The following is a 24,982-nucleotide window of genomic DNA, read 5'->3' as shown; positions in this document are numbered from 1 at the left end:
TAAAACAAGGATGACATTTAACATTATAGCATTGTACTTAATTGTCTAACTTCTGAAGCCAAAACTGAAGAAAATAAATCCCTGGGTACAAAGTCAATCTCAGCTTCATGTGTGAAACCACTTTGGTATGAGATCAGAGGTTAAAGCAGGTGTTATAGCACTAAATGTTCAAATCGAAGAAAGAAAACCTAAAGGGGCCACAAATGGTCGATGATGATGATGACTCAGTTCTGCACACCTGTGAGAGAGTGAAAGCCTCCATGCCCTTGTCCTATTGAATGTCAAGTATAAAGAAATCCCCTTCTCCAAATAATTCCGAGGTACTAATGTGTGATCCTTCACCAATCCCAGTTGTCATTTCCAACGGAGGGTGGAGCAGAATCACAATGATTCCTCTCGAAGCCGCAGCCAACCCAGCAGGAAGGAGCACTCCCTGGGCACTGCTGCCGCTGCCCACCTGCCAACACCCCTCATCGAGCCGCCCGCCCTGCTCACCCAGTGTCAGCGAGACCGGAGCACCTGCCCAGCCCAGCGCTGAGATCCTGCACGAGCAGCCCAGCCTTGCTGGCCTCACCGTGGCTCTCCCCGGAATCATCCAGGAAGGAAGGCTCACTCTGGGTGAGAAACAGACCCTGTCCAACACCTAGGGTGCCTGTGGCCCTAGAACCTCAGGGTCCTGTCTTTTTGATCTACTCCTTCCCGTGCACGCACCACCATACACAGCTCTTTCCAAGAAGGATGTGGGCACTGGCAGGGGCCTAGCTAAGCCCTAGAACCCAGAACACCTGCTTCTCGCCCCTTGAACAGCCCGACCCTCTGCCCTTTGGCCCCTGGTACTCTGCCTGCCCCTGACATTGTTTCCACTCTTCTCCATGACACCCTGTCCCTGTAACCTGTGATTTTTCTTCTTGTCTTCAATGACCAATGACAATTTGACATCCCAAATAAGTGATGAAAATTCACAAGAGATGCCCAAGCTACTCCGTCCCTGTTCAGGCAGTGTTGCTTGGGGCCGACTTGCTCAGCTCAAGGTGGCTGTGAAGGGAGGACACACACCTACAAGCCAAGAGGGCTGTGGCAGGAGCACCAGGAAAAATAACCGGGAGTGACAAGGAAAAACACGAGAGGGGGGCCGACGCACCAACACGGCTCAGGACCTCTTGTCAGGGATGCCATCACAGCCACTTTGATGCTGTCACGTCCAAGAGCCCTGTCAAACCAACACGCAAAACACACTGTTCTGAACTGGAAAGTAACTTGTGCAACACACCCACCCTCAGTGCTTACCGACTGCTCACCCTCTGATTACAGGGACCTTTCAGTTTCAACCGTATTCATTTTTATATGGTTTGGAGGTTATCGAAATTACTAGAAAAGATGATAAAATGTTTAAAGGTTGCTGGACCTGATGAGCTTCTAAAATTGTGTCATTTATCTCTCCCAACCATCAGGATAAAGGACTTTGATTACATTAAATGTAAATGTGGAATATTATTGGCCGCTGTCAAAAATGGTATCATAGGTTCTGAGCTCTCCAATTCCGAGAATAAAGGGCCCTGTTTGGTCCGGATGTTTTCTCCACCCATCTAAAAAGTACCATCCAAATAAGGTTAGCATAACCAGAAGCCAGTAACAATGGAAGAGTCCATCCTCTAGATTTTCAAAGGAAAAAAATAACGTGCCTGTGTTATTAAATGAGTAAGTGACTGCTTGAAAGGAAACGATTGGGGAATTCCCTGGCAGTCCAGTGGTTAAGACTTGGCACTTTCACTGCAGTGGGCCCAGGTTCGATCCCTTTTGGGGGAACTAAGATTCTGCAAGCCACACAACACAGCCAAAAAAGAAAAAAAGAAAGAAAGAAAGAAAGGAAATAATTGTTCCCTGTCCCCCTCTACCCCACCCTCGAGGGACCTTGGTGTTTGGTTGGCCCATCATTGTTACCTGCTGGAATAGATTGTTCTTGTTCCTCCCACTTCTGGTTCCTGCTCTTGGGTCCTCAGATCTGAAATTCCTTTTCTTCCTCTGCTCAGTGTCCAGTGACAACCTGATCCCCCAAATAAAAGATAAAGAAGACACTCAAGAGATGTCCTGCACTGCATCAGGCCCCGTGCCAGGTAATCTTGATTTGGACAACTTAGGCTCATGTTAGCTTTCGCATCTACCACGAAGAGAAGTCATTTGGATCATCCGGGCATGGGGCTCTCCTCTCCGCTCTCCATCACCTTCTTGGCCCAGCTCATGCTGCTCACCCCATCCTCAGGAGCTTGGAAAGGGAGACAGAGTCCCTGGGAAGGGTGAGGGAGACAGGTCTGGGAAAGGTGGACCGGGAGGCGGCACTGAGGGCGAGGGACAGGAGCCCCATTAGTACTTGCCCAAGTGAAGCCAAATCCAGCCTCTATACCCAGACATCGAATTATATCTCAGAGACAGAGTTTTGGGTGAAGCAGAAAAGAATAGTTTTATTGCTTTGTCAGGCAAAGGGGGCCACAGCAGGTTGGTGCCCTCAAAACTGTGTGTCCCAACTTGGAGCGGGTAGTGAGAAGTTTCACAGTAATAGTTCAAAGGGAGTGTGATCAGCTCGTGGACATTCTTCTGATTGGTTGGTGGTAAGTGGGAGTCAGCATCATCAACCTTCCGGCTTCAACCAGTCTGGGGTCTACGTGGTCGTGGGCAGCATCCTGTTAACTTCTCCCACCTGGTGGGGGTTTCAGTATCTGCAAAACAGCTCAAAGCTACCCTTATGCGTACCCCTTGGGGGGGAATCGGGACCCTGCCCCAAGGCTGCGCTATTGTTTCTTTCACCCGGTCCTCCCTTGTCTCCACTTCCCCTCCCTTTCCTAATTAGCATCCATTTGAACCTGCTGGTTGGAACTCAGGGAAGGTCATGGAGGCTGAATGATGCCTATTTCCTATAATCAAGAAATGGGGGGACACAGAAAGCCTTTTGTGCCCACGAGCCCCACAGTGTCCTGCTCAGTATCATGACCTGGACTCCAAACACCACTAAGGGGTCTGCAGAGGGAGAACATTCATCTGCCAGGAGGCAATGTGGTGGGAACCCTGGGGAAAGGACAAGGGGCTGAGTCATGGCAGGACTATTTGACTCAGCCACTCTCTGAGGCCACTTCAAGAAGGCAAATGTCCAAACTGCTGCATCAAAATGCAAAGCAAACAGAGACACTGAATTGGTGCTCCACACATGGACGGTCCTCACTCCCAGCCCTCACCCTGACTGGGGGAACTTTCACATTCAACCCTCATCATTTGTACATCATTTGGATTTTTAAGATATTTAAATAATTTGAAATGAAACAAATCATTTTTAAAGTCTAACGACTGCTTGCTAGCTGCCTCAGTTAGCTAGTCCTATGTAATATGGAATTTGAGACAGATCTCACAGCCTTGTGTAAACAAGGAAGTGACTGCCTTTTGTGAGATGGGTCTTTATCTGTCATGGCTTCAAGTCCTTCTGTCTTTCTTCGTGCAGCAAAAGCTAGAGGAACTTTGTATGTTCTTGCTGCTAACAAGTGCTGGCAAGTACAAGCTGACCCCTGCTTTCTTCGACAGCAAATAGGTGGAAATACATAAGGCACTTAACCTCCTTCACTATTTCTCAAGATGAAATAATCACAGATACAGCAGTTTAGAGAGATCACATCACAGACGTCTAAGCAATAGCATGTACTTTTCATGTGGCAAAAGCATTCATCCTCATTGTGGCCGTCAGAATTCAAGATCACCATGCACACTAGCTGCTGAGAGTCTTAGAAAGGGAAACCTTTCTAAAGGGCTCAAACTGAGCCCTCCTCTGCGGAGCAGGTGTTCCCTGGTTCACTGTGATAATCACACAGGTAGCAGTAATCACAAGTTGATCAAACCAAGGCAGAGCCAGGGAACCCTGGCGAGTCCCCAGACCTGTGCTGCAGGTGCTCTCCACCCTCTGGTTCTCCCACCAATCTCCCTCAGCACTTTCTCGTCAGCCTGTTCTCAGTTCTAAAGCGAATTATATATTTTTTGTCAGTGAAAAGAGGTGATGCTCCTGAACAAAGTGACCCAAAGGAGCTCCAAGAGGCATCCAGGGCACCTCCCAGCAAGAAAGGTAAGGATTGCCTTTCTCTTGAAGATCTCAGGAGGATGAATTTGGAGCTGCATCTTATCATAAGCACCCAGCACTGCATCTTCCTCTAAGGCCTTCATGAATATTATAGGGAAACGAGAAGGCATTTATGGCCATTGAAATATGCACCCATCGGAATTGTTTGTTCAGAAATCATCAAGGTCTCCTACACACACAGCTTCTTATAGGGTTAGTCGCACTTCCCTCTTTAACTGAACGTTGGTTCCCCAAGAGGACTCTGCTTCCTCTTAAGACAAGGCTGCATATTTTCTGCTACCACTCACCCCATGGCTGAAGCCAGGTTGGATGCCACCCCTTGCTACACGCTGCCCCACCCGGCCCCTTGCTCCCTGTCCCCTCCTTTGAGGCTTAGCCATTCAAGTGAAATGCTCACTCCCTTTTCATCACTATCATCTCTTGACTTTCCCACTGCTCCCTGGAAGAACTCAAGGCCGACTTGGAGTCTTTCTGTCACTTCAAGTCCTGCCATCATCGTGGACATCTTCAAGGCACGTGTGGATAACAGACCCATCCAATATCCTGACCTCTCAAATCCTCTTCTGCTTATTTCCAGTGACCTTTTCTCCCCACCCATTCTTGCCCTCCCGAACCCAAAGGTGATCCACAGGCCTTTTCATCATTTAAACCTGGCTCAACTTCCCAATAGTTAATTTGAGATTTCCTTTTTTTTTTTTTTTGACACGTAATGCTTGAAATTTTCTCCTTCTATAACTATTGCTCAACTTCTGACCTCTCCTTCTCAGCCCAATCTATAAAAATGAATTCAAAAAATCCCCCCCTGATTTCTTCCTTACAGTTTGTTTCCTCTGCAGCTTCCTTCAATCTCATTTGGGTGACCAGTCCACTGGCCTTTTGCTTCTCCAATCCATCATCTGCATTTCTTTCATGACCCTTCTTACCAGTTCAGAGTTGAAGATCCATCGTTTCAGTAACCTTCTGCTGTCTTCACCTGCCTTGCCTCTCTGTCTTTTCCTAGAACTCTCTGGCAGATGTTCGAGGAAACTATTGTCTTGTTCCTGCACACTGCATCTGAAATCAGGCACTGCTGGGGACAGGCACACAGCTGAACAGTGCGTACCCACTGTGTCTTCATGATTCCAGCACAAATGATCCCTCTACACTGCGTCACAGCTCCACTTCCTGTGACAATCCTTTCAAACCTTGAGCAATTTTTTCCAAACCTCTGATGCCTCACTGCCTCCTTTTTTGCATGACAGATGACCTTTTCTCCTGTTAAATAGAAAAAATCAGATGGGAATTCCGTCACTTCCTGCTCCCACCCTGCAAACCCCAACTGCATCTTTCCTCTCCTTTCCAGCTCCTTCTTTTTCTCCAAGGTAATCCTTCCACCTCTTCTGACAGTATCCATGGTCCCTTCTCTTCCCTGAGAATTCAGCATCTCCCTCTCACAAGGACATTCATTCAACCAATGCCCAAGCCTATCACAGTTCATAAAAGGAACTTTCTCTTGATCTTCATCTCACTTCAGCAGCCTCCATAGCTCTCCCCTCCATTTCACAACCAAACTTCTAGAAATGAGTTACCTAAACTTACTGTCTCCATTTCTTCACTTCTCTCTCTCCTCTGCCACTTCAGAATTTCAGCATCACCTAAGGTCACCAATGACCTCCTCGCCACTGTGGTTTGAGGACCCAAAGTAAAAGCTAAAAATTGTTGACATATGAGGTTAGTAGATCAATGTTTGTAGCTATAAAAGATGATCTGTGTCTTTTCTTTTTAGGAAAGAAGAGAAAAAGAAGTATCTGGTTAACCTCAAGGAAGAGACACCAGAAAAAAAGCCTCCCGAGAGGTAAGATGAGAGCACAAGAAGGGGCTGGAGGCTAGAGACAGCTCATCCTTGTCGGCCAAGATGTGGGAGGTGGGATTTTATTCTAAATGCAATGGGGAGCCACTGAAGAGATCTAATCAGTGAAGTGACATGATCCAATTTTAAACGACGAGACCAATATTGGTGTTACACAAAGAATGAATTGGAAATAGAAAAGAATGGAAACAGGGCAACCCCTTGAGGGGGCAGGTGCCATGGGAGTTGATAGTAGCCTGGATTCAGATCTGGCAGTGGAGATAGAAGAAGAGGGTCTATTCAAGATCAGTTGAAGGTAGAGCTCATAAGACTTGGTAAATTGGAAGCTGGGGATGAGAGAGAGAAATCAAGCCTTGCTCTTCAATTTCTGGCTTAAATGGCTGAGTGAATGGTGACGCCGTTGCTGAGAAAGGATGCAAATATACTGGGAGGAAACTTTTAGAATTCAATTTTTGACCTGCTCGTTTCTAGATTTGTGCTAACCTCCTATGCACGTGTGCCAGGTGTGTGCTTCGTCAAGTACTGTGAGGCTCTGAGATATTACGCCCTCCTGCAGAGTGATGTTCTTCATATATATGAATATTGCAGAAACACAAAGCACCTGGGTCAGGGGAAAGAATTCTTTATTGTTGTTCACAGCCAGCTCAGCACGGCAGCATTTTTCCCCCACACGCAGACCCAGAGGCATGAGAAGAGAGCTGATGAAATCTTCCTGTGTGAGTGGCAGATTATACCCTATAGACACAAGAGAAAGAATGATGGATTTTCTGCCCTGTTTATATACAAGACGAGGACAGCCATCCTCTCCTCCTGAAAAGAGAAAACATTTTCTTTTGCTGCTTTGCGATAAGATTGAAAAGATCCTGGTCCTCACCCTAATTTGGGAGAATTTAAATGCCTCTTTCCAAGAGGCAGAGAAACCCCAGGTGTCTCCAGCCTTTACTAAAGATGTCTCCAAGTTCTGGGCTTCATCCCCTTTGACATGTAAACACCTAGGGATAGAGTGCTCCAGTATCCCTGGTACTTTGCCACTTAACCTAGGAACCTAGCCCTGGCTGTAACCCTTTGGCCATGTCAGGAGATGAGAAGTTTTATTACCTTTTTGGATTAAACAGCAATTAACTAGCTACAGATTTATTTTCTATGGTATATGAAAAGTGAAATGATTCTAGAGGAAGTGAAAGCAAACATCCCCTATCTTTATACTGTATACGCTTTTGTGTCTCAGGAGGCTCGGGCTTTTTACAGAAGCACTGAGAAATCAAGGAAACTTAATTTCCCCACAGTATGACAATTTGGCACACTCAATAAAAAATCTGGTCCAAAGATACAAATATAAAATTCGTTGGCAAAATAAAGGGAGAAGAGAACCCTAACGCTAACACCGCCCCCTCTCACCTTCTGGCATTGCAAATCCTCTAGGTCCCAGCCTCACTGTTTCACGTTCCCTACTAGAGGCGCCCAGGGACCCCTGGATCTCTCCTGTCTCCTGTATCACACACAGGCCCTAGGGAACCTGGAAAAGTGCTTTACAAGACTCCTCTGCTGAAACAGACCATCTGGCCATGTTTACTTGGATGTGGCACTTTCTGGCAGCAGGGGTCTCAAGCCAGGAAACAGGAAATCAGCCCCAGTGCTCTGGGATTCCCCCAAATTTTTCTGATTGATTTCAAAAGGTTGCACAGAGCGTGAGAGCAGATGTTGAGTTTGGGTGTGGGGGACGGGGAAAGAAAGGTGTACACAAGAAAAAATGTATAATTACGGAGAAATAGCAGGGGAAAAGTGAGGCACAGGGGTATAGAGATCTTAAAGTGAGGCGACTGGGAGTGTGAGGAGGAGGTCACTGGGACCCCAGTAAAAACCCTCCTCAGCGGGAGGAGGAGGGCCACTGGGACCCCAGTAAAAACTATTCACAAATCACTGTTTGGCCAGGGGCAGCCTTACCTGGGCATGGAATCCAAAAGACGCTCCACGTGGCGGAGCAGGTGACTCACAGGGAGGACGACTCAACCAGGAACACAAAGGTCATGACAAAAGCAAAAAAGAGGGCAGAATGTGCCCAAACGCCTGCACCAGAGGGTAAGGCTGGTGATGGAATTTGTCATCTGAATGCTCAGCGTGGGAGGGTCTCTCCTGCAGCCCACAATAAACCAATTACCTATTACCATAAATAACATATTTTTATGAAAAATAAATATATTTTTCAAATAAAAAAATTAGGTGAGTGGTATCATTGTACATTTTTGCAAATCTCTTTAATGTCTACCTTTATCAAAGATGGCTGGATTCTTAAAAAAAAAACATTTTTTCACTGTCTTTTCCATTTGCTTCCTTAATATTTTTGTATATATCTTCATTGTATTATACTGAAAGCTGAGAGGGAACATTTTTAATAGCATCAATCTATATCTTGTTAACAATTGCTTTCTATTTTTAAAGGTTCTTTTGAAATTTTTTTCTTTTTTCTTAATTGAAATATGTTTGATGTACAGTATTATGTTAATTTTGGGTACCCTATATAGTGGTTTGACATTTGCATACACCATGAAATGATCACCATAATAAGTGTAGTAAGAATCTGTCCTCATACAAAGTTAGCACAATATTTTTGACCTTATTTCTTATGCTGGATATTATATCCCCATAGCTTATTTATTTTATAACTGGATGTTTGTTTTGGGTTGGCCAAAAAGTTTGTTCAGGTATTTCCTTAACATCTTACAGGAAACCCAAACAAACTTTTTGGCCAGCCCAATACCTCTTAATCTCCTTTACCTATTACCCGCTCCCCCACCTCCACCATCAAGGACAGCTGGGCTCTTATTCCTGCTTCTGTATTCAGTCAGTTGTGATTTGTTGCTTTGGTTGAAGCATAGGAAGAAAATCCAGCCTCACACAGATCTGTAGCTGAAAAAGGTGGAGTATTTTAACAGTCTTTTGAGATATCTGTGGATATTCGCTTTTGATACTACACCAAAACTCAACAAGGGATAGTTTCTTAAAGGTTAGTTGTAACATAGAGTCTGAGACCATATACTCTGTTGTAATAAAATGTCTTATGCTATCTTGTGTTTTGAGTGGATCTTCTACTCATGATTTTATAATATCATAAACAATTAGAAAATTTTGGTTCACTTAATTTTACAGTGAGCTTGCAACTCAAACAATCACTTGAGTATTAGTCTTGAGACAACATGGTACTTCAAGATGCAGCAAACTGCTTTACATGTCCTACCCAGGTTTTTACATATGCTATTAAAAAGATGTGTCCTTAAGGGTAGAAATTTAATTAAATTAATAATTTTAACTGTTTCATCAAGAACATTCTTAAATGAAACTGGCTTTTTTTTTTCCATGTTGAGTAAGTGGTGGTGAAGAATGCAATGCCACCTTCTAAGGTTTGGGGACATTGCTTTGATTTGTACTGAGGCACCAGCATTTTTACCTGCCTTGTCCCTTGCTTCATCTTTGCAAAAGTCAACATAGCAAAAAAAGGCAAAGAACATCTAATTATAAAAACAATTCTGACCTTGAAGTCTCCTGAAAGTATTGCCAGGGCTCCCCCAAACCTCTGGTCCAGGGGCTCAGATGACTGCCCCCCACTGGACATTCCATTAGTGGAGGAACCACTGCTGACCAGCCTTGCTCTGCTCCTCCCCTGAGTGGCAGACAGGACCAGCGGTAGAATTATTCTCAGGAGGTAGTCGCAGGGTCTCATCAGGACTGGAACCTCCAGCCTTCAGCTCCAGAGTGTGTAAGGTCCTTCCTGGGTCTCTGGGAGATTCCGAGTGGGCTTTCCAGAGGGCATTTACTGAGATATAAGATGAGTGTTGTTTCTTTTTTCAGAGGTCAGTGATGACACTTCAGAGATGGATGAAGGAAAGAGACCCCAGGAGCCACCCAGCACACCACCAAGACTCACCCACGGTAAAGGTGAGGGATTGCCAGTCTCTCAGTATGGTCATCAGGAGCCCAAACTTAGAGCTGTTTTACTCTGAGTCACAGTTTCTCAGCCATTTTTTCATTATCACTGCCCATTTAGATTTTTTTTTCCAATCATGAACACTACCCCCCAGGATATTTCAATACCACAAGTATATATCCATTTCTGTACTGGATATATTTATTTGTGCTCTATACATAAAAAGAGTAAGTTTTTTTCACCCCCAAGAACCAATTTTGGGGCAACTTACCACTGCCAAGTATTCATGCTCTAAGTATATTCATGGTACTTTATTGCAGTGCCAAGCCACCCAGGTTCTTCCTAAGATCCCAATCTCCATGTTTCTCACATGACCTTTCTGTGAAAATTGAGATGAGAACAGCTCATCATAAACACAAATGTAATACTATGACTGAGCACGAGCGTCTCACATTGTTGTGGGCATACGCTGGAAAAATGGTGCACGTTAATTCACCCCTCACCATGGCCACTGTTACTCACATTGTTACTGTTATCCTTGGAGGGAAAAAAAAAGCAAAGCATTCTTCTGTTTGCTGGTAATTCAGTCACTGTGTCACATCTTCACAGAACTCCCACAGAACAAATGTGACTTTCAAATGACAAATATCTAATTATTGTCAGAAAGAATGAATTACATTTGACCGTATTAAAATACAAACTATCATTTTTAACAAGTTTTTCCTGCATTACACTGACTCATACAATGTATATTTCTAATTTTATCCTGAATAATATATTTTATTTTCACAACCACCTTTGGAGAAATTTGAATGATTTACTCAAATTTGAGATGTAAAGGATTAATGGGTTTTCCCAAGATCCTGTGGATAAAGGCTGGCTGGCACAGGACTAGCATCTTGGTCCCTAGAACCCTCTTCAGGAACCATCATCCTCCTTTATAATGAAAGGGATAGAAATAATACTGTCAAAGCTTTACCAACTCAGTATTGTCTGAAATGAATGTGGTCACAAAACATAAAGATTGCTTATTTAAAAATCACTTTCTTTCTCATACCTTCTAGATCCCATGGATAAGGGAAGCAAACTGCCTTTGGGAGAATCTCCTGGGGAAAAACGTAAGTGTAAAGAACTTATTTGGTCTCTGTTAGGGTGGGTTTGATAATATTTTTATTGATTTTATGGCCTTCGGGCTACAAAAGACATCTAAGCCAGAAAAAGATGTGTGCTTCTTTGCAGATGTGTGCTTTTTTCAACATAGAAACTTTTTCATACTATAAAAGCAATATGCTGTAGCCTTTGAAATTAGCTTGCTGTGTGTGACAGAAAACCGCATCATCCCCCCCAAAATAGTGGCTGAAATTAGAGAGCTTAGTTCTGTCTCGTACAGAAGTAGGTGGTCAGGGCTCGTGCCATAACGCAGTTCATTCTGGGTGTTGCTCCCTCATCCTCAGCATGCAGCATCTCCTTCACTGGGGTCCAGCCAGCAAGTGTGCATTCCATCCAAAGGAAAGCGGCAAGGTCAAGGAGAGGCATGCCTTCTCTCCCGAAAGACACTATCTGTATGTTGCATTTAGTAATTGTTACCATTTCATTGCCAGGACTAGTTACATGGTCACACCTGACTGCAAAGGAGGCTGGGTAATGCAGTCTTTATTTTATTGTTTTTTTGTTTTGTTTTGTTTTTTTGCGGTACGCGGGCCTCTCCCTGCTGTGGCCTCTCCCGTCGCGGAGCACAGGCTCCGGACGCGCAGGCTCAGCGGCCATGGCTCACGGGCCCAGCCGCTCCGCGGCACGTGGGATCTTCCCGGACCGGGGCACGAACCCGTGTCCCCTGCATCGGCAGGCGGACCCTCAACCACTGCGCCACCAGGGACGCCCTGCAGTCTTTATTTTAGAAGGACAAGTATCCAGCTCGAAATCAGCAGCTTTACTACGAAGGAAAAGGAAAGAACGGAGAAAGAGAAACAACCAGCCCTGCACACTGTGTGGTGGGCGGTACTACGGCTCTCCACTGTTTCCGGTTCTCCTTCCCTCTTCCCAGACACTTGGGAAAAGCTGCATTTCCCAGCTCCTCGCAGGAGACAGCGCCATGGTGCTAGTTATGAGCAAGGAACTGGTGAGATGGGTGTCACTCCTGAGTCAAAACACACGAGATACTGCGTAGCTCTTCACACTTTCTTACCCTGATTGTAGAAGTGTGTGGAAGAGGGAGGTCGCAAAAGGCCAAGCAGTGTGGATCTCAGCACCACTCATAGTGGACAGCTGCCCTGGAGACCCCCGTCCTGCAGAGAACTCTGCATGACAGAGAAATACACTGTTGTATATTAAGCCACCAAGATTTGGTTTTGCTTGTACTGCAGCATAGCCTCTCCTGCCCTGCCCAATACAATGTTCCTCATAAAATCTGCAAACAGTACAGAAAGTTATTACTCAGGAATTTAAATACCTATTTAATCTCTTTCCCCCACCTTATTTTTATACCTTACAAAAACACATACATTCTCATATATATGTATTCTTTATATGTATACATTCTTTATGTATATATATACATGCTCATACTACCTAGTCCATCCTATAAACACTTTTAAACACCGTTTTCATTATTGTGTGATTAACAATTTGTTTCAATAATAACCTGTTGGTAGTAAGTTAGGCTATATCCAATTGTTATTTGAAAATAGAAATCATATTGTGTGTGTTGGTATCTTTGCACACTTGTCCAATAATTTCCTCAGAATTAATTTCTGAAAACAAGATTACTTTGTTAGAGTCTATATATCTTAAATTTCATATTTGTTACCAAACTGTTCTCCAGAAAATGTATTTGTTTACATTTCCTTTAATAACACACGAGTGTTCATTAACTACATGCTCATCAACCCAGACATGATAAAACTTTTTAAAAGTTTGGGTATAATTAAAACTAAACAATGCATTTTCAGGGGATTATTGGTGGTCTAAAGATGCTTTTTAGGGACGTCCCTGGCAGTCCAGTGGTTAAGACTTTGCTTTCCAGTGCAGGGGGTGCAGGTTTGATCCGTTGTCGGGGAGCTAAGATCCCACATGCCTCGGGGCCAAAAGAACCCTAAAACATAAAACAGAAGCAATATTGTAACAAATTGAACAAAGATGTTTAAAAAATGGTCCACATCAAAAAAAACTTTAGAAAAAAGACACTTTTAAAATAAATGTGTCATTTGTATTTCCTCTTTTAGCACTTCCAATTTATGCTTTTTGCCCACTTTCCTAGTGTACTATTCATCTTTTGCTTTATCTATTAAAAGACAGTAACCCCCTAACATTACATATATTGCAATTTTCCCCTTTTTTGTTTTAATATTGTGCGGATGTTTTTTGAAGTATGGACATTTAAAATTTTTAAGCAGTCAAATTTGTTCATCTTTTGCCTTTACAATTTGGGTCCTTGGCTAAGGACCTTCCTTCTTTGGCTAAGAAGATCTTTTATATCTATGGCTTATAACAATGTCTCTATATATTTTCTTCTAGTCTTGAAAAAACTGGTTATTAATTAGAAAATGATATATTTTCATGTTAATAATTTAGTATATCTCTATTACTTCTTTATTCAATCCTTTTTCATTTCCGAGTACTTTCTTCACATAGGTCTCCTGGTTTTCTTGCCTCCCCAAAGTGATGGGAAGATAGACAAAAATTTTACTTAAAACGTATTGACGGGCTTCCATGGTGGCGCAGTGGTTGAGAGTCCGCCTGCCGATGCAGGGGACACGGGTTCGTGCCCCGGTCCGGGAGGATCCCACGTGCCGCGGAGCGGCTGGGCCCGTGAGTCATGGCCGCTGAGGCTGCGCGTCCGGAGCCTGTGCTCCGCAACGGGAGAGGCCACAGCAGTGAGAGGCCCGCATACCGCAAAAAAAACAAAAACGTATTGACATTTCAAGCTTGTAGATCAATATATATAGCCATAAGAGATGATTTTCTTTTCTGTTTTAGGAAGGAAGAGAAAAATACATAGCTGGTCAAGTTCAAAAAAAAGACAGAAAAAAAGTCTCCCAAGAGGTAAGCAAGAAGGGTGAAGTCGTCATTCCCTTAATGTTCATCAGGGTTCTTCTCTCCAGCCACACACGGCCAGCCGGGTGTCACTAGAGCATGGCCAGCCCCGTCTCGACCCCTAGGTCATCCCATCAAAGGCCCCTCCTCACAAAAGGAGAACCATGTTGATTCCAACAGGCTTCTTTTCTCTCGTCATTGGGAAGGAATGGGGTGGAGGTGGACAGAACGCCTCAGTCAATTTTGAGATTAGGACTGTGTCCAGTGCAAGTTCAGAGACAGGAAGAATAGACAAAGCAAACCTGAATGTGCAGGCAGGATTCAGACTCCCAATCCCAAACTGGAGTTAGATTTGTTGTCACTGAGTGTTCAAAACCACCTGAAGCGATGCTTAGCATGCATTGACTCCATGCATGAAAATCATGTTATTTGCAGTATAAGAAACAAAAATGTATGTAGCTCTGCATTTCTCTGGATCCTCTGCTTTATTCCTTTTTGTGCTCATCACCTTTTCTCTTTCTCCTCTGCATTCTCTTCCTCTTCCCCTTCCCCTCTCCTTTCTCCTTTTTGCTTTAGTTCAAGGTGTGCCAGTTGGTGGGGATTCCCTTGGATTTCCAGCCCTTGAATGCAGCACCCTGAGAGGGAATCTCCTGTCAGCCCCCAAACATGAATCATGACATGTGTTCCACTGCTTTGGACATTCCCCAAATTTTTCTGTTTGTTTCCAACACCCCTCAATCTTGGGGTTTGACCTGGGTGGGGGCCAGGATCTCCTTGGTCGCCCTTCTCCTCTTCTTGTCACTTTCTCTCAGTCCCCAGTGCCACTGTCTCCTTGTCGTATGCTGAGTTCTCTCCACCAACGACTTCTAGGAAAACTTGACACTCAGACCTCTAAGCTTCTTCTGTGGGTATATAAAGGTAATTTTTGAAACAGAGAAATCTCTTTCACTCTCAACAAATTTGTGTTTCAAGATTTAGTGTAGCATCTCCAAAATGGCCTCAGCTGAGCAGTTTCTTCTCAGATCTAGCCAGCATCTGCCCCTTCCCTGAAATTTATTGATTTAATAATTAGGGAACTCTGGACATTACAATGTATAAGGGTGAAAAATACATAATTTGAATATTTTGTAAAATATGCTGCCTGTTACACATTCATTCCACAGAGATGAATTGAGTTGAGGGGTGTGCTGGCACATGTCCTAGGTTCTGAGGACTCAGCAGTGAGCAAAACAGAAAACTCCCTGCCCTCATGGAGCTTAGATTCTCGTTGATACACATGTAATTAATAGTCAGAAAGAGAAGTTGAAGGGGGAAAAGAGAAACAGGAGTTTGGGGGAGAAAGAAAGATACCCACAAGAGAAAAGAGGAGTAATTATGGAGAAATAGCATGATAAAAGTGAGGCAGTGGGTACAGAGATCTCAAAGTGAGGGAACTGGGAGTGCGAGAAGCTTCGGGGAGGGGGAGGGCCGCTGGGACCCCAATGAAAACTCTTCACAAATCGCTCTTTGGCCCAGGGTCAGCCTCACCTGGACGCAGAACCCAAGAGATGCTCCAGGTGGTGGAGCAGGTGACTGAAAGGAAGGACGACTCAACCGGAAGTTTGAAGGTCATGACACGGGCCCAGAAAGCAAGGGCTGAACATGCCCCAAAGCCTGCACCAGAGGGTAAGGCTGGCGATGGAATTTGTCACCTGGATGCTCCATGTGTGGGGGGACTTCCGTGGAGCAGGCACAGGGTGATGCAGATGCGTAAAGTTACTAGTAGAAGGAAGGAGGGGGCAGACGAATGGGCATGAAGACAGAGCAAGAGTCTCTTGGTCTTGGGGGTGGCTGTTGGGAGAGGTAACCGTGTTCTCAGGGTGCAGGTCGCCTCAGCTGTGCCCTGCAGAACCCCATCCCTGCTCCCCTGGGTCTACTGTTTACATTTCTATCAGCAGAGCCACCTCTGCTCCACGGAGTCTGGGGGCTCCTCTCTGATTCGGGCCGATCCAGCGACAGGAGTGGCATCAGACTTCAAAGTGGACACATTCTCTGTTTTATTTCTTAATGATTTATTTCTGGAAGTGAAGAGGTTGGTCAGTGGGTCTGCATATTTAAAATTATCCCATACTGGGAATTCCCTGGCGGTCCGACTCCGCTCTCACTCCAGAGAGCCTGGGTTCAGTCCCTGGTTGGGGAAATAAAATCCCACAAGCGTCAAGGCCAAAAGCTAAACTAAACTAAAATAATAAAATAAACTAATCCCATACTGATGATCAAATTGTTGCCAGTTTAGACTCCCATGAATGCGGTGTGGACACCCTCTTCCCTACATCTTCACGAACACCAGAAATAACAAGACTTTTCTGTTTGTCGAACATAAAGGCCAAGAATGATAGTCCGCCAGTGTTTTCCTTGGAATTTCTTTGTGCTCTGTGAGAGGTTAAATAACGCTTTGGAAGGTCACAGTACTGCTCACCAGCATCTCAGAAGGTCACACACCCCTGCCCTGTGGACTCAGGAATGGCCTCGTGACTTGGCCAAAGAAATGTGGGTGCAAGTGAGAGGGCTACTTCCAAGCCAAAGCTTGAAGAACTTTTTCTAAAAAGGGCCAGAGAGTGAATAATTTAGGCTTTGCTGGCCATAAAGTCTCTACTGCAACTATTCAATGCTGCCATTTTAGCGTGAAAGCAGCAGAGACAAAAATATAAACAAGTGGGCCTGGCTGTGCTCTAATAAAACGTTAATACCAAAACAGGCATTGGGGGCCCCCCTGGTGGCGCAGTGGTTAAGAATCCGCCTGCCAATGCAGGGGACACGGGTTTGAGCCCTGGCCTGGGAAGATCCCACATGCCGTGGAGCAACTAAGTCCGTGCGCCCCAACTACTGAGCCTGTGCTCTAGAGCCCGCGAGCCACAACTACTGAGCCCACGTGCCGCAACTACTGAAGGCTGCACGCCTAGAGCCCATGCTCCACAGCAAGAGAAGCCACCACAATGAGAAGCCCGCGCACCGCAATGAAGAGTAGCCCCTGCTCGCCGCAACCAGAGGAAGCCTGCGCACAGCAACAAAGACCCAAAGCAGCCAAAAATAAAAATAAAAAATAAATAAATTTATTAAAAAAGAAAAAAACAGGCATTGGGCTGACTTGGCCCTTGGGCTGTAGTTTGCTGACACCTATAATAAACCACTGAGATTTAGGAGGATCATAAATGACTATAGCATTATCTAGCCTATATTTACTAAGATGCCTGTTTTTTTTTGTTTTTTGTTTTTTTTTTGTGCGGTACGCGGGCTTCTCACTGCTGTGGCCTCTCCCGTTGCGGAGCACAGGATGCCTGTTTTTTAAACAAATTTTTCTTCAGAATGTTTTCTTTTGAAGGTCCCCTATTCATATTTGCCTATTTTTATATACGACTCTTCTTTTTTTGTTGTTTAATCAATTTGGGAGATTAACCCCTTGTCGCTGCAATTTTCTTATTTTGTTTTTGTCTTTTAACTTACTTGAGAAGTTTCTGACTGTGGAGGGTTTAGATTTTTTTTGGTTTGGTTTGGTTTTGGGGGTTTTTTGGCCATGCTGTGCGGCTTGTGGGATCTTAGTTCCCGGACCAGGGATTGAACCTGGGCCCTCGGCAGTGAAAGCACAGAGTCCTAACCACTGGACCGCCAGGGAATTCCCAAGAGTCTTTAATATTTAGATATAGGCACATCAGTTTATTTTTTCCAGTATGGTTTACATCAGAGTTTCTCAACTTTTGCACTGTTGTTATTTGGAGCCAGTTAATTCTTGGTTGCAGAGGCTGTGCTATGCATTGTGACACGTTCAGCAGCATCCCTGGCGTCCACCCATCAGACGGCAGTAGCACCCACCTCCCAGTCTGGCAAAAAGATTTCCTAACATTTCCAGATATCCTCTGGGGGCAAAATCACCCATCATTAAGAATCACTGCTTTATGCCCTGTACTTCTGCCTTAAAAAGCCCTTTCTATGTAATATTGATAAGGCTACATCCTTTATTTACTTCTAGTATTTGTATTAAGTATATATATATATATATAATATTGTTATATGTTATATTAATTTGTGAAAATTTGGCTTCTGTAATACTTTTAACCTTCCCATCTGTTACCTGGAGCTTGCTATATATTTTTGGTCAATGCTATAATTTTTCTTTCATAAGGACTCCTGTCTCTCTTGCTCTCCAAACTGGTAGAAAGACAGAAAAAATTACTTTGAGATAGTGACATATAAAGCACATAAATCTATGTTTCCAGTTATAAATGACTATTAATTGTTTTCTTTTTAGAAAAGAAAAGGATAAAAGATGTCTGTTCAAGTGCAACAACAAGTTGTCACAGAAATATTCCCATAAAGGGTAAGTAAGTGAGAGGCAGGGCCTCGCCCTCAGGCTCCCCAGGGCCCCGGCCTGCTGTGCTGGTCAGGGCTGCACGCCCTGTCTCTGGGGGTGAGCACCCTGTTGCTTCTGCCCCGCTGTGCTCTGGTGTGTCTCTTGGGGACACAGTCCTCCTCTCCCTCCTTCTCCTTCCCCTCTTCCTCCTCTACTTGAATTCATTTTCCCTCTCCTTTTTTTTTTAAAGAATTGCCATATTTTTAAAATATTTATGTATTCATTTATTTGGTTGCGCTTGGTGTTCGTTATGGCAGGCAGGTTCCTTAGTTGCAGCTTACGGGCTCCTTAGTTGTGGCATGAGAACTACTAGTTGCGGCATGAATGTGGGACCAGGGATCGAATGCAGGCCCCCTGCATTGGGAGCGTGGAGTCTTATCCACTGTGCCAACGGGGACGTCCCTCCCTCTGCTTTTATAACGTACTTCTTGGGCATTATCTCTGGTCACTCTCCCTTCCCTCTTTAAGCGCCAGCCACGCTGGCCTTTTTTCCTCATTAACTTATTACTGAAGTATAACAGGTGCTACCCAATCTGTGGTCCACAGACTGGTGACATCTACAAGCCTGCTCGCCGCAGGTCTGCAAAAATCAGGAGCTTGTAAATCAGCTGTGACTCTGAGCACACTGGTTTCATAGCAAGACCCCAGTGGAAACAGCAGCGCATTGATTTCTATTCTGGTCAGATTCCTGTCTCGTCGCAGGCCAGCATCTTGAGGAGCACTGATGCACCGTGCTTGTGGAAAAATGCATGTACATACTGCACAACTTCAGGAATGAACACAAAGGAAGAGGCCACACGTACCCAGCACCCAGGTCAAGAAATAGAACATAATCCACACCCATATTCCAATCCCTACCCAGAGCCCCAAGGGTCGCCAGCAGCCTGATCTCTCTGAGCATTGTCACTTTGACATGAACGCTTCACCCTCCATCCTTCTCAGGGCCTGCTCAGTATGTCTCCTCCCTCCTTCACACGCTCCGTCCCCAAAGCCAACCCCCTCACCCTCCTTCCTCCTTTGTTACACAGCCTCCGGCTCACCTTGAACAAAGCCTTCTCTGACCCAGCAGGCAGGGTATTTTTTCTTGGTGGCGCTTGTCACAGGTATCATTTGTTTCTGATAGTATCAGATCTCTTTTTTTTTAAACTTACTTTACTTTACTGAAGCATAGTTGGCTTACAATGTTGTGTTAATTTCTACTGTACAGCAAAGTAATTCAGTTAGGTATACATATACATGTACCTATTCTTTTTCAAATTTTTTTCTCATTTAGGTTGTTAGGTAATATTGAGCAGAGTTCCCTGTTCTATACAGTAGGTTCTTGTTGGTTATCCATTTTATGTTTTTCTATTTACTTATTTTAACATCTTTATTGGAGTATAATTGCTTTACAATGGTGTGTTAGTTTCTGCTTTATAACAAAGTGAATCAGCTGTACATATACATATGTCCCCATATCTCCTCCTTCTTGCGTCTCCCTCCCACCCTCCCTATCCCACCCCCCTAGGTGGTCAGAAAGCACCGAGCTGCTCTCCCTGTGCCATGCGGCTGCTTCCCACTAGCTAGCTATTTTACATTTGGTAGTGTACATATATGTCCATGCCACTCTCTCACTTCGTCCCAGCTTACCCTTCCCCCTCCCCCTGTCCTCAGGTCCATTCTCTAAATCTGCGTCTTTATTCCTGTCCTGCCCCTAGGTTCCTTAGAACCTTTTTTTTTTTTTTTAGATTCCATGTATATGTGTTAGCATACAGTATTTGTTTTTCTCTTTCTGACTTACTTCACTCTGTATGACAGTCTCTAGGTTATCCATTTTAAATATAGCAGCATGTTAATGTCAATCCCAAACTCCCAAACTATCCCTCCCCTGGACCCTTCCCCCCTGGTAACCATAAGTTCGTTCTCTAAGACTGTGAGTCTGTCTCTGTTTTATCACAAGTGTAATTAACTGTCTATGTACATCCTGTTCACTGAGCAAAACTCAAATGACGTCAGAACATGGGTTCATCTTGCTCATTGCTCTATGTCTCCTCTGTGCCTTGGGGTTTGTGCTTAAATAGCTGTCAAATCAACACATTATTCATTCTTTCTCATCAAGTATGAATACCAATATCAGGGCCTCCAGTGACGCATACAGTGAACTTCATGAAATTGAAAAAGTGCCCCTTCCACCATACACTTGACCTACGTCTGTCAGAGCTGATTCTTGAGACCAGGCCCTTTGCTGCCCTCTGCTGGAAGAACGTAGGAAGTGTGCAAATGGATTACAGCTCTGATGCGACTAGGAGCCCCCCACCCTCCCACCGTAAAGGGGAAATCCTTACTCAGTGCACATCCCACACTACCATATGCAGAGGCCCTGCCAACAATATATAAGTGTGTAGAGCACTTTACAGTTGGCAAAGTACTTTGTTCCACATTTTGCCACTTAATCCTCAAAGAGGTATTTTTCGGTCTGTTTTCCAGATTCAATTAGAGCATAAAAAGACTTGCATGAGCTAAAATCAACCTAGGTGTTTTAATCCCAAGTCCTTTGTCCTTTACACTGAAAAAAAAAAAAAACTCCTGGTGTTTTTAAGAAACACAAGTAGGAAGCACAGAGTCCAGGCAAAGGCTGAGAGCTCTCCGTCTGCACCAGCTTTTCCTGTCTCCTTAGCACCTCCACCCTGGCTGTGACTCCTGATTTAACGTCGTGTCTCTGTGCTCTTATCCATCACGTGATGTGGAGTCTTGTTGCGGTGTTTCTGATGGCATGGAAAGAGCACGAGACTAGGGGCCGGCACGTCCGGATTCCAGTTCTAGCTCCATCTCACACAGTGTGCTGACCGCCAGCAGTTCTGTCTCCAAATCTGCACCTGAGTCCCCCATCTCTAACATGAGGATCACTGCCTTTGCCTTTCTTTTGTTACAGGTTGTAGTGAAAATAAACAATAGAATGTGTGTGCTGCTTTTACTATTCCCGTAACTAGGGCTTCTCCTCCAGCCACTCCATCCCCCACCAGGCCCCTTGTGTACAAAGCATAGAGCTCCGGCCTTCTCCCCACGCCATGTCTTTGCAGGCATAGTTCCACCCTGTGCCTTTTCTCTGTGTTCTGTAAGAACCCCTGTACTTAGTCTTCCCAATCACTCACTGGGTTCTTTTTCCATTCTGCTTTTCCTTGTTCTTTTCATTTCCTCCACCAGGCTTTTCATCTCTATGAACCCCCTTTGTTCTTCCCCCGCCCCCACCGCGCAGCATGTGGGATCTTAGTTCCCCCACCAGGGATCGCACCTGGGCCCCATGCATTGGAAGCTCCAAGTCTTAACCACTGGACCGCCAGGGAAGTCCCTCCCTTTGTTCTTTAATTGCTGATGGACTTCCCAAGTTTGCTCACATTTACTAGCAGTGACCTAATAGATGCGGGAGAGCTCCACACAGGCCTCGCCCTCAGGCTTCCATCGTTAGAGGCTTGTTTACTGAGATGAGGTGTGAGATGGAGCCAAACGCAGGATCATCAGGACCACATCGGAAAGCTGTCTCCCTTCCTTTGCGACATCTTTGTCTGCTTTTGGTATCAGGGTGATGGTGGCCTCGTACAATGAGTTTGGGAGTGTTCCTCCCTCTGCTATGTTTTGGAAGAGTTTGAGAAGGGGAGGTGTTAGCTCTTCTCTAAATGTTTGATAGAATTCGCCTGTGAAGCCATCTGGTCCTGGGCTTTTGTGTGTTGGAAGATTTTTAATCACGGTTTCAATTTCAGTGCTTGTGACTGGTCTGTTCATATTTTCTATTTCTTCCTGGTTCAGTCTCAGAAGGTTGAGCATTTCTAAGAATTTGTCCATTTCTTCCAGGTTGTCCATTTTATCGGCATAGAGTTGCTTGTAGTGATCTCTCACGATCCTTTGTATTTCTGCAGTGCCAGCTGTTACTTCTCCTTTTTCATTTCTAATTCTATTGATTTGAGTCTTCTCCCTGTTTTTCTTGATGAGTCCGGCTAATGGTTTATCAATTTTGTTTATCTTCTCAAAGAGCCAGCTTATAGTTTTATTGATCTTTGCTATTATTTGCTTCATTTCTTTTTCATTTATTTCTGATCTGAGCTTTATGATTTCTTTCCTTCTGCTGACTTTTGGGGTTTTTTGCCAATATCACTGATGAACATAGATGCAAAAATCCTCAACAAAATACTAGCAAACAGAATCCAACAGCACATTAAAAGAATCATACACCATGATCAAGTGGGGTTTATCTCAGGAATGCAAGGATTCTTCAATATATGCAAATCAATAAATGTGATACACCGTACTAACAAATTGAAGGAGAAAAACCATATAATCATCTCAATAGATGCAGAGAAAGCTTTTGACAAAATTCAACACCCATTTATGATAAAAAACCCTGCAGAAAGTAGGCATAGAGGGAACTTACCTCAACATAATAAAGGCCATATATGACAAACCCACAGCCAACATCGTCCACAATGGTGAAAAACTGAAACCATTTCCACTAAGATCAGGAAAAAGACAAGGTTACCCACTCTCACCACTCTTATTCTACATAGTTTTGGAAGTTTTAGCCACAGCAATAAGAGAAGAAAAAGAAATAAAGGAATCCAAATTGGAAAAGAAGAAGTAAAGCTGTCACTGTTTGCAGATGACATGTTACTATAGATGGAGAATCCTAAAGATGCTACCAGAAAACTGCTAGAGCTAATCAATGGATTTGGTAAAGTAGCAGGATACAAAACTGATGAACAGAAATCTCTGGCATTCCTATACACTAATGATGAAAAATCTGAAAGTGAAATTAAGAAAACAGTCCCATTTACCACTGCAACAAAAAGAAGAAAATAACGTAGGAATAAACCTACCTAAGGAGACAAAAGACCCATATGCAGAAAATGATAAGACACTGATGAAAGAAATTAAAGATGATACAAATAGATGGAGAGATATACCATGTTCTTAGATTGGAAGAATCAACATTGTGAAAATGACTCTACTATCCAAAACAATCTACAGCTTCACTGCAATCCATGTCAAACTACCACTGGCATTTTTCACAGAACTAGAACTAAAAATCTCACAATTTGTATGGAAACACAAAAGACCCCGAATAGCCAAAGCAATCTTGAGAAATAAAAATGGAGCTGGAGGAATCAGGCTCCCTGACTTCAGACTATCCTACAAAGCTACAGTAATCAAGACAGTATGGTACTGGCACAAAAACAGAAATATAGGTCAATGGTACAGGATAGAAAGCCCAGAGATAAACCCACACACATATGGTCACCTTATCTTTGATAAAGGAGGCAAGAATATACAGTGGAGAAAAGACAGCCTCTTCAATAAGTGGTGCTGGGAAAACTAGACAGCTACATGTAAAAGAATGAAATTAGAACACTCCCTAACACCATACACAAAAATAAACTCAAAATGGATTAAAGACCTAAATGTAAGGCCAGACACCATCAAACTCTTAGAGGAAACATAGGCAGAACGCTCCATGACATAAATCACAGCAAGATCCTTTTTGACCCACCTCCTTGAGAAATGGAAATAAAAACAAAAATAAACAAATGAGACCTAATGAAACTTAAAAGCTTTTGCACAGCAAAGGAAACCATTAACAAAACAAAAATACAACCCTCAGAATGGGAGAAAATATTTGCAAATGAAGCAACTGACAAAGGATTAATCTCCAAAATTTACAAGTAACTCATGCAGCTCAATATCAAAAAAAATAAACAACCCAATCCAAAAATGGGCTGAAGACCTAACTAGACATTTCTCCAAAGAAGATATACACATTGCCAACAAACACATGAAAGGATGCTCAACATCACTAATCATTAGAGAAATGCATATCAAAACTACAATGAGGTATCACTTCACACCAGTCAGAATGGCCATCATCAAAAAATCTAGAAACAATAAATGCTGGAGAGGGTGTGGAGAAAAGGGAACACTCTTGCACTGCTGGTGGGAATGTGAATTGATACAGCCACTATGGAGAACAGTATGGAGGTTCCTTAAAAAACTACAAATAGAACTACCATATGACCCAGCAATCCCACTACTAGGTATATACCCTGAGGAAACCAGAATTCAGAAAGAGTCATGTACCAAAATGTTCATTGCAGCTCTATTTACAATAGCCCGGAGATGGAAACAACCTAAGTGCCCGCCGTCGGATGAATGGATAAAGAAGATGTAGCACATATATACAATGGAATATTACTCAGCCATAAAAAGAAACGAAATTGAGCTATTTGTAATGAGGTGGATAGATCTAGAGTCTGTCATACAGAGTGAAGTAAGTCAGAAAGAGAAGGACAAATACCGTATGCTAACACATATATATGGAATTTAAGAAAAAAAAAATGTTATGAAGAACCTAGGGGTAAAACAGGAATAAAGACAGAGACCTACTGGAGAACAGACTTGAGGATATGGGGAGGGGGAAGGGTGAGGTGTGTTAGGGCGAGAGAGAGACATGGACATATATATACTAACAAACGTAAGGTAGATAGCCAGTGGGAAGCAGCCGCATGGCACAGGGAAACCGGCTCGGTTCTTTGTGGCTGTCTGGAGGGGTGGGATAGGGAGGGTGGGAGGGAGGGAGACAAAGAGGGAAGAGATATGGGAACATATATATATGTATAACTGACTCACTCTGTTATAAAGCAGAAACTAACACAC

The 24,982-nt window shown here is 43.8% G+C and overlaps 1 protein-coding gene across 1 annotated transcript in view; it reads left to right on the top strand.

The window, feature by feature from the left end:
• SP110 (SP110 nuclear body protein) overlaps positions 1 to 24,982 on the top strand; it is a 39,699-nt gene that overhangs the window by 3,712 nt on the left and 11,005 nt on the right. Inside the window, exons 3-12 of the mRNA XM_007453268.1 lie at positions 352 to 618; positions 2,031 to 2,114; positions 4,022 to 4,099; positions 5,880 to 5,948; positions 7,896 to 8,042; positions 9,810 to 9,896; positions 10,950 to 11,003; positions 13,861 to 13,926; positions 15,433 to 15,582; positions 18,203 to 18,271. Coding sequence (XP_007453330.1) covers positions 352 to 618; positions 2,031 to 2,114; positions 4,022 to 4,099; positions 5,880 to 5,948; positions 7,896 to 8,042; positions 9,810 to 9,896; positions 10,950 to 11,003; positions 13,861 to 13,926; positions 15,433 to 15,582; positions 18,203 to 18,271 — 1,071 coding nt within the window. The remainder of the gene's footprint in view (positions 1 to 351; positions 619 to 2,030; positions 2,115 to 4,021; positions 4,100 to 5,879; positions 5,949 to 7,895; positions 8,043 to 9,809; positions 9,897 to 10,949; positions 11,004 to 13,860; positions 13,927 to 15,432; positions 15,583 to 18,202; positions 18,272 to 24,982) is intronic.

Source organism: Lipotes vexillifer, unplaced genomic scaffold, assembly GCF_000442215.2.
Source record: "Lipotes vexillifer unplaced genomic scaffold, Lipotes_vexillifer_v1.1 scaffold471, whole genome shotgun sequence".
NCBI lineage: Eukaryota > Metazoa > Chordata > Mammalia > Artiodactyla > Lipotidae > Lipotes > Lipotes vexillifer.
Note: the sequence above shows the minus strand (reverse complement) of the source record. Positions and strands in the feature narration are given on the sequence as shown.